This window comes from Megalops cyprinoides, chromosome 25 (genome assembly GCF_013368585.1).
Source record: "Megalops cyprinoides isolate fMegCyp1 chromosome 25, fMegCyp1.pri, whole genome shotgun sequence".
Classification (NCBI taxonomy): domain Eukaryota; kingdom Metazoa; phylum Chordata; class Actinopteri; order Elopiformes; family Megalopidae; genus Megalops; species Megalops cyprinoides.
The window spans coordinates 3939571-3949086 of NC_050607.1; the positions used below are offsets into that span (position 1 = coordinate 3939571).

The 9516-nt window shown below is 43.8% G+C and overlaps 2 protein-coding genes across 3 annotated transcripts in view; both read right to left on the reverse strand.

The window, feature by feature from the left end:
- LOC118771647 (peroxisomal succinyl-coenzyme A thioesterase-like) overlaps positions 1–1138 on the reverse strand; it is a 5655-nt gene extending 4517 nt beyond the window's left edge. The window contains exons 1-3 of the mRNA XM_036519655.1: positions 943–1138; positions 380–479; positions 85–275 (exon numbers count right to left, since the gene is read on the reverse strand). Of these exons, the coding sequence (XP_036375548.1) occupies positions 85–275; positions 380–479; positions 943–1138 (487 nt within the window). The remainder of the gene's footprint in view (positions 1–84; positions 276–379; positions 480–942) is intronic.
- A 1560-nt stretch (positions 1139–2698) lies between these two features.
- LOC118772055 (peroxisomal succinyl-coenzyme A thioesterase-like) lies at positions 2699–8128 on the reverse strand. Of its 2 annotated transcripts, XM_036520298.1 has the most exons (11): positions 8116–8128; positions 7788–7993; positions 7283–7382; positions 6977–7167; positions 6508–6680; positions 5555–5674; positions 4791–4873; positions 4416–4509; positions 4024–4104; positions 3637–3778; positions 2699–3486 (listed from the first exon to the last, which is right to left on the reverse strand). In XM_036520298.1, the coding sequence occupies exons 2-11, from the start codon at positions 7981–7983 to the stop codon at positions 3368–3370; spliced, it is 1299 nt and encodes a 432-aa protein (XP_036376191.1). In that variant the 5' UTR covers positions 7984–7993; positions 8116–8128; the 3' UTR covers positions 2699–3367. The 2 variants fall into 2 exon arrangements, with proteins under 2 accessions (XP_036376191.1, XP_036376190.1); XM_036520297.1 differs by lacking the exon at positions 8116–8128 and having other exon boundaries at positions 7788–8108.
- Positions 8129–9516: the final 1388 nt, after the last annotated feature.

A 9516-nucleotide genomic window follows, 5' to 3' on the forward strand; every position in this document is an offset into this window, starting at 1 on the left:
ATTTTTAAATATTGCATGTTTACCTGTCTGATTTATCTACTTAGTTCAATAAATGTAGCAAAGGTGCGCCTCTGGCTGCATTACCTGGTGGCAGGAAAAGCGTCCCTCTGACCCCCTTTTCTCGGACATCAACCCTGCACACGCCAGGGGCCATGTACCAGCGCTCGGCAACAGCACACGCTAAGGCCGGCGTCTCCCTAAACCCATGGCTGATGTGGCCTCTGTACACAGAGATCTGCACCACCATAGGAGTGCAAACATTCATCTTCCGTAACCTGGAAGAGTATTTTAAACGTGAGAGAGAGCAAACCTGACTCCCTCAGGTGATAAACATGTTAGATGACCATGTGTCTCTGCGTATTCCAGGTGTAACGTTTACCTGAGTCCTGTTCGACTCCCTGGTACCGGCTTCATGCTCCATAGCAGCCCCATGGACTCCGTGCCCTGGTACGAGCCTCCCACGCTCGCATCCTCCGCCACTGCAAACATAGTATAAATTTAAATACTGCCGCAGCTACCTCAGCTAGTTTCCTGGTTGAAACGTTGCAGTGTTTTACTATATTGTCGCATATAAATGTGGGTCCCGGTTTCCAGACGGTTTCGGTTTACTACGATTCCCAATCTATAAGGAGACAGAGGATGGGGGCAAGAGAAAGCCAGTCAGAGAAGAAATGTAAAAATACACACATGAGCAACAAACAGACATGTTCTTCTAATCTGGGCGCTCCCCTTTTAGTTTGTTGTGTTATCTGTCTTATATTTGTTTGTTCTTTTCATTCATTTTTCATCTCATGATTTATTTTATTCTTTGTGAAAGTCCGCCGTTTGACACGCAACGCACCGCCACACCACACCATCACGCACCATACACTATGATGTGCGGTTTGCTGTTGTTATTAAGGCAACAGATATTCAAATACGAGAAATAACACGGCTCCAAACCTGTAACAGTTCCTTTCCCATCGCTGACATAATGCCCAAAAGCTTCCCAGAAATCACTGCTCTCAGACTGGTGGAGGGAATGCAGGGTAACTTCTTGCCTGGGCGGCAAGTTCTTCACCACAACCTGCAACTTTTCATCAACGAGTCCCCTGGATGGCTGGACCGTGAGCGCTGGGCTGGGGACGAATGGACGCATCATACGCGTAGCCTACACCTGAAAAAAAGTTGGTAAAATGTGGGAAATCAGATATTTATTTATAGTTTTAGCCGGTTTACCACTTTCTTGAAGTAGCAGCACATATTCCATCGAGCTCTTAATACTGGTATGATTGCTTTTCCATAAATTGTGTGCGCTTCCTTCCCATACGATCCTTTTTAGTTAAGTGAGGTCCAGCCTGCCCTCTTTTCCCAATCCCACAGTCTGCATATTTTACTTAATCTCCATAATTCCCCCCACGAGCGGACCACGAAACCACCAAGGTCTCTCTCCCTTGCTATCAGCGTGACAGGGTTTTCAGATTTCCTGTGTGGTTTACAATGCGAGCAAGATAGAAATCTAGAAAGCTGCACCGCACGTCTAGCATATTCGCTACCCTTGTCAACCCGAGATTATTCAGTAAATCATACATGTGTATTAACAATCTAAAAATCGCCAAATCTACGATATGTCACGATAAGCAAATTATAGCAGTAGCGGTAGCAGCAATAATAATGTCTCACTAGCTGCACAGGTTGTCATATCATGCTCATTTTGTAAAATCCAAAATCACCGTTAGAAACGTAAACAATCTTGCAAAGGCATAAACCGATGAGTATTTTTACGGGTTCAGGTACCTATTTTAAATAATTCGCTGGCACCTACCGATTGACTGGAAGTCCTCTGTGTAGTGCTGATCATTCACAATGACTCGAATGAATTTATGCGGTCAGCAGCGTTTACTCTTATCAATAAGAAGTTAAAAATTAATTCAAATTAATCCCAATATGGCCGACTTGACAACTTGTGTACATTCAAAGATCGATCTACAGATCAGTTTCAACGCAGTTCACAACTGTGATTTTTTTTTTTAAACTTTATGAAATGTCATGTTACGATGATTATCCCGATGTTGAGAATTACCTGCATTCTAAATGTCAATCCGTTTATTTGTTTTATGGTCGTCTGTACTTCTCTTGCGTACGTTCTCACACGACTCCTCAGCACGGTCTGTGAATTCTGTGCTGTTTTTTAATTCCAATTTAATTTTAGAGGTGCTGAGCTAGAGACAAAGAATTTTGTGCACATTTTACAAGTTTCCAGTTGCTCTGTGTGTGTGCTGTACTCATAACTTCATTCACTCTGAAGTGCACTCTGCCCGTAACATTAACAAGCAATCATTATTTAATAACTATTTCTTAAAACGATTACAATACAATCATTGTCATAAAAAGAGAGCAAAATGATCGACGGGAATCGCCTCACGTAAAACACTGTTGTGTGCTACATCAATTGCTTCTGGTACATTTGAGTTGTGTTTAACTTTTCTTGGTTTAGTGTTTATGAGATGGGAATAAATTGATGTTTCCTATCTAATCACTTCAGAGTATTTCCTGCAGCACGTTTTTACAACTGTTTTGTCACATCAGACTAGAGTAAGTTTTTACAGGGGATTAAAAAAAATAATACATTAAAAAATTCCTGACCCACGAAAAGGTGGGCAAGAAATACTCATGGAAAGCTCATCTCGCACCTCTGTTCACCTGGACTGCTGGGAAATTTGATTACAATGCGTGGCCAAGCGTAATGCACTTGACTGGGATAAGCAAAGCCCATGTGCTGACCGTCTGAAATTAGCCCACACTTAAGCCCAGTGTGTGCTGGTCACATTCAGGAGCGCCAGCATGAATGCTCCTGCTTTATTCAGCTCCTTGGGTCTTAAATCACAAATGGGTTTGTCTGGGAGACACTTCTGTACATCATCAGTCATGCAGTACAACAGGTGATTCAAAAAGATGAAAGGAATAATGAAACTACTAAAAACAAAAAAACCTCACTGAAATCCTCTCCAAGCCCTCTGTTGCAGAGAGAAAAGACATTAAGCCCTGAATCATTGTCTACATTATATTACCTTCATTACATTCATTAGTGTCAGTATTTCTGTGCTCTTGTTATACAATGCTTTAGTCTGGCTGGTGCGGGCACAATATGACATTAACGTAACCTCCTTTACTTCAATAGTTTTAGCCATACAGCCCACATCCTGTTTGCCTTTTTACAGCTTTGGCACAATTTGTAGATCCAGACAGATTTGGGTGAACTGCTGCACTCCATGCCATCTTTTTCATGTTGCACACAGTTTTCCTCATCTGAAATAAGGCTGATCATTAATGTAAATATAGAGCAGCAGGTCCCAGATTGCTTCAGCTTGGTCACATGCTTCACGTGTCACAGATTGGAGCGATCCGATTTGTACAGATGCTGCCGCAGGAAGGCCAGGGTCCTCTGCCAGGAGTGTTCCTGTGCATAAGAGTGCGCCTTGGTCTCACCCCCCCACAGCACAACCACTAAAAACAAAAGAGAGAGACATCAACATTTCATCACTTTGGTCTTGTGAAATGCTCTTCATTGGACCTCTGACAGTGATAATGGTGATCAGAAGCCATCTCCATAACGCAAACCTTATATTGAGTTACTGCAGTCACTCTGTTCTATACCTTTCTCCCTTGTCTGTGCTACCATGAAGTTACTGGAGCGAAAGTGTGGGGTGTAGGGTGGCTCAATCAGGTGACCCGCCCCGGGGTACGACAGCGTGGTCAGCAAGTGACTGTTCCCACCTTCCTTCATCATCTTCTTCATCTGGGGATGAGGTCAACAGGAAGCCTTCAATACAGTTACTCTAACTTTTGTATGATATGGACATTGTGTCTTGAAGACAGAGTGTGTGTGTATGTGTTCGTGTGCATGTATGACAGATATGTTATCTTTGATTATGCATCATTCCCACTAAATGATGGTGTTTTGTGGTTTCCTTCACTGATTCATCTTCATCAGCTATGAGCACAAGCACAACCACATCCAGACAGGCTGACAGAGGGACTCACATCTTCGGCCGACTCGGATGTTGGCCAGTTCTGATCATCTTCTCCCACGATCAACAGCAGAGGACATCGGATCTTCCCCACCTGAAGACCAAAGCAACAGAGAGACACCTGTACTCTGTGGTGTCAAACTCATGAGCCAGTCAGAATGGCCACAGAATCGGAGACATACAATGTCATCCCAGAGTGACAAATACACTGTCATCATGTTCCCTAATTATGATGTTGGGACAGTGATGTAGATATTAAGTATTCACCATTACAGAGAGCTGTAAAAATCATACATTTATTGTAGATATTAACCAGATACTCCATTCTGCTTATTTAGCACTGTTAGCCACCACCGATCTCTCACCCCAAACTAGGTGATGCACAGTAACAGGCACAGTACTCACATCAACCTTCTTGGTGGGGTCAGAGGGTATGGGCAAGAGGAGATCCCTCCAGATCACCCTCTTCTCCTCATCATATCTGGTCCTGTGGACATTTCTGGAAAATAAATACATAAATAAATAAATGAGAGGAAAATAAGACCCCTGATGTGCCTGGTACGTACATCACACTTTATTGACACACTCTCGAGTCACTTGCAGAATTACTCAAATGGGTTCAACAATCTAAGCTGTAAAAGTGACCTAGAAACCTGGACACTGGGCAAACACATGCACACATACTAAGACGTTACAAGCAGCGGCTCTTCAATACATTAAATAATGCAGGTCACTCACAGCAAGCCATATTTCTGTAGTATGATGCACAGGGACACTCACTTGTTGATCTCTGCAAAGACATCAGACAGAGATCCTTTCACAGGCTGGACATGGCTTCCACTGACACACACCAGGCAACTAGGCTGGGAGAGAAGTAGCAACAAGCCCTAAGCAGAGCTCTCTCTCTCTCTCTCACACACACACACACACACACACACACAAAAGAATGCACACACTCACATATCCATACACACAGGCCAATAAGCAAGCATGCACATACACACAACCCCACAGAAAGAACCTGCAATTCATACAAGTAAGAAAAATACAGGGATGCATCTCTTTGCTACACAAACTCAAAGCAACCACTGTCAGAAAGACCATCTTCACCTTCTGAGAGGTTATGATGTCAACATCAATATTTTGCATATTTGGTGGATATTGCATATTTTTACACTGCCAAGATTGTTTCCATCTACAGAGGATATCCTCAGTCTTTCCAGATATTCTGATCAGATCTGCAAAGCCTCTGTGCCATTCAAATATTGTGTAGTAACTCTGACTGAAAAACATCTCACAATTTAAAAGAGTGGCTTTTGTTAATCATATATCTGCTTTGGCACTTCTGTAAAGCACCATAAAATGTCGTTCTGCTCTGTAGCATTTCCCACGTACTCTTTGCTCATCAATTCCCAGAAATGAGTCTGAACTCCCCCAGGTCGGCAGTGCTCTCCCACGTGTCACACGCCTGTGGACTGCGGAAGTGTGTCTGTTCAGCAATGCTTCCCTCCCCACCCCCCTCCCAAATGTGGACGCCCTCTCACCTCGATCAGGGAGGAGTACACCGCCATCGCCAGGGCAACGGAGGTGCCGAAGGACAGGCCGAGCATGGCCACCCGGTCACTGCATACCTGGGGGTGGTCCCTCAGGACGGCAAACGCAGTCTGTGCCAGAAACAATCCAAAACGCCGACACGAGGAGAGCTTAGTCGACAGTGGGCTGTCATTTTTTGCTGCCTCCTCATGACGTGCTAATGCAACAAACTACGACATGGCAGAAGTTGCAACCTTTTCTTCCTTGCCAACAATAAATATGTATTATAGACTATATTACAGAGCATTTATTAGAAATACTGTGTTGTTTTATCCCTGAATGGTCCCAGGCAGCAACGGGAATCTCTGGGCCTCAGTTCTTCATCAACAATTTTTAACAAAGTAATTGGAGAAAAACCTGATACACTTGCCATTCCAGGTATGAATAATCCGTGTTAAAGACCTGAAACAAGCCTAGGTACACAAGGCTAAATGCTCTGGTTTTTCTTTGCTAATGTGCAGGCAAAAGCCATCCAAAATAAAATGTATCACGCTTATGCTTCACTGACAGGAATCCTTCTGTAAAGCACCCACATCAAATCAAATGAACTTTACGGAAGGTCATCTAGTTAAATATTTGCTCATCAAATGGCCTGCAACAACATAAAAGCAGGCAGTGTGGAGTGTGTAGCACGGACCCATTCAATGTTTTTATATGAAATTGTATTGTGCAATTGTACCTTTGAAACACATAAGGACAAGTGTAATTTATTTTCCATAAACCAATCCTGTATACAATTGTTTTATACACGTGATAAAAAGTCTCCGGACAATTATAAAGTCAGCCAATAAAACAATAAAGCAAAAACACAGTGTAATGGCATCTTCAACAAGCTATGTCATCTTGACAGAACAGGCATGTTTAACATGGTGGTATTGAGCATATGTATGCATTTAGCACTTACCTCAAAGTACTGGTGCCCCACGTATGAATCCTTCCCAGAGGGCATGGTCTTTGGTGTCATGTACTCCAGCGCCATGGAAACGTATCCATGTGATGCCAGGAGAGCAGAGCGATACTCCACCAGCCCTCCTCCCCCTCCCCACATGTCCAGCACTCCAGGGAAGGGTCCAGGACCTCCAAGAGAACATCACCTTTACCTGTCTGACACTCCTGAATGCACACAGCTTTGAACATTACATTATATGTCTGAACATTAAATATTTGAAACACCAGGTCAGGTCAAATCCTACAGCATTGGGCATTATCCATACCTGTCCACCTGAGTCAGGTGTTCACACAGTGTGAGCACCACAGAGTTCTCTGCGCCATATTTTCAGTGACTTTCCATGATAAATGGATAGTATTTTTTCATGACTCCTTGTCTCCTTAGCTGAGCAAACATAGCAAAGGTGTACCTTTTGCTGCATTACCTGGTGGCAGGAAAAGTGTCCCTCTGACCCCCTTTTCTTCAATGTCGACCCTGCGCACACCAGGGGCCGTGTACCAGCGCTCGGCAACAGCACACGCTAAGGGCGACGTCTCCTTAAAGCCACGGCTGATGTGGCCTCTGTACACAGAGATCTGCACCACCATAGGAGTGCTGACATCTTTCTTCCGTAACCTGGAGTAGTCAGGAGCATTTTAAACGTGTGAGAGAGAGAGCAATCTTGATTCCCTCAGGTGATGAACATTTTAGGTGACCACGTGTCTCTGCATATTCCAGGTGTAACGTTTACCTGAGCCCTGTTCGACTCCCTGGCACCGGCTTCATGCTCCATAGCAGCCCCATGGGCTCCGTGCCCTGGTACGAGCCTCCCACGCTCGCATCCTCCGCCACTGCGAACACAGTTTGCACTTAACTGCTGCCGTAGCTGCTACAGTTAACTCCCTGGCTGATTACCACACACTCATCCTCCGCGTCTAACAAACAGATGGGACATTATCTCTAAGTCATTGCTGTTTTACTTTCCCATTTTGAGATGACATGAATGCATTGAGGGGCACGTTCAAACAACAATGCTCAAGTTCAAGGCTGACACTTGTGGCTGAAAGAGAGCTAACTGACGCGGATAACCTCGCACTAAATTCGCACAATAAATCGTGCTCCCCATCACTAATACTCAACAGGAGACATGACTGCGGTATCTGTGTGCACTGTAGGAGCTGGTGCTGGTCATGCACGTCTCAGCGTACAAACAAGATCAGTACGGTTTCGCTTCCCGAAAATCCTGAATTAAAAACCTTTCACTTCTCCCGCAGCGTCGCTGACATAGTGGGCAAAGGCCTCCCAGTAGTCGCCGTCTTCAGAATGAATCAGCGCGTGCAGAGTGACCTCTTCTCCGGGGAGCAAATTCTGGACAGTGACTTTAAACTTCTCATCTACAAGACCCCTGGTCGGTTGCACAGAAACCACCGGGAGAGGTTTGCTTCCAGACATCGTTCCTGTCCTGTATCGACCAAGATATGAAACAAAGTTGTTAACGCAAGCACAGTATGACGACGGCTCACTGGGTCACTGTCCTCAGCTTGTAAAAAACACAAAGTTCATAGACAAATGTCCGATCATGACCTCCTAAACACTGCGCTTGTGATTTCCCCTTCTTAGACCCGCCCGCTGCCCCAGGTAGTGCGCGCGAGACGATGTGGGTGGAGCATTACACCGTTACCGTATATACACCGTAGTGTATGACGTCCTATTTGGAATGCTACATTATAGTAAAACGATGGTAACATACATCTCGCCGTGCCTATATTTCTGTTTACAATTTACGATAAGTAGATCATGCAGACATGCTTAGCTTTGCTAGAGAAAAATATCATTTTAAAATAAACATGCGGTTCCTAGTTTTACCGCACACTGTGTTAGGAGGTTAGATGTTTATCAAAAAGTTAAACGCAACACAGCATGGAATCAGTGGTTTGTTAGTAAACTAACTCATATAAACTTACTGCTCTTACAACGCATCAGTGTATCGAACTTCACAAACCAAATTTATCATTTTTAAACAGTACAAAATACTAATTTTACATGACGCAACTGTACACATCGGACACAAGTTCCAAGCCTGTACGTCTTAAGGTGGACCATTGAGGTTCTATTATAAGTTAAGGTGGATCACAAAATGAGCAGTAATAACTGTATGCTTAAATTGCTTCTGTCTTCACAATAGTATCATGATCATTTTGTCAGTCTTTTTCTTTTGAGTTTTAACAGTAGGAACAGCGCAGTTAACTACATAAAACACTGGCTTGCAATTGACATATCGTTTTATTTCGGAGCTTACTGAATCTAGGTATCAGAACGTTCATTAAACTTCGGCTTAGTATGGGATTAAGTCAGATATTCCCGCTGTATATTCAGGATAGTCATACTGTAGATATTCAAGATAATCATACTAAACTGAGGGGTAGTTTCACCCGTACAAGGGGTTCAGGAGAATGTTGTAATGTAACCAGTTTTACACAAGGCGAGACACTTACATTGGCATAGACGCACAGAACAACAATTTGTCCCCAGGAGTTTGGTGTCCCCTGTTCTTCAACCTACAGGAACTGGTGCAGCACTGAAGTGGTGACGTCAAAACAAGTTTTATATTGTCCAAAATCCTTGGCTCTGTTGGGGTTTCTATTGATGGACAACGGGTACAGACAGGTCAGAGGGCAAATGGTGACCTGGGGGCTGTCTTTGGGGGTGCGCCTGTGGCTCAGGTTACCTGTGGGGGTGCTGCTGATAAGGGGGAGCAGCAGAACAGTTTTAGTTTCACTTCAGGTAATAAAACGGTGTCTCCAGTAGATGGAGCAGTTGCAATGTTCGAAAAAACGCCGTCGCAATAAGTCAGTCAAATGAACAGATGCTCTATTGATAATTTATTGATTTAAATTAATTAGAAAATCCTCAATATAAAAATGAAACTATCCCACAGGCAATGGCATTTAAACCGCAGTTTTAACCAGGGTAGAAAGCAACTTA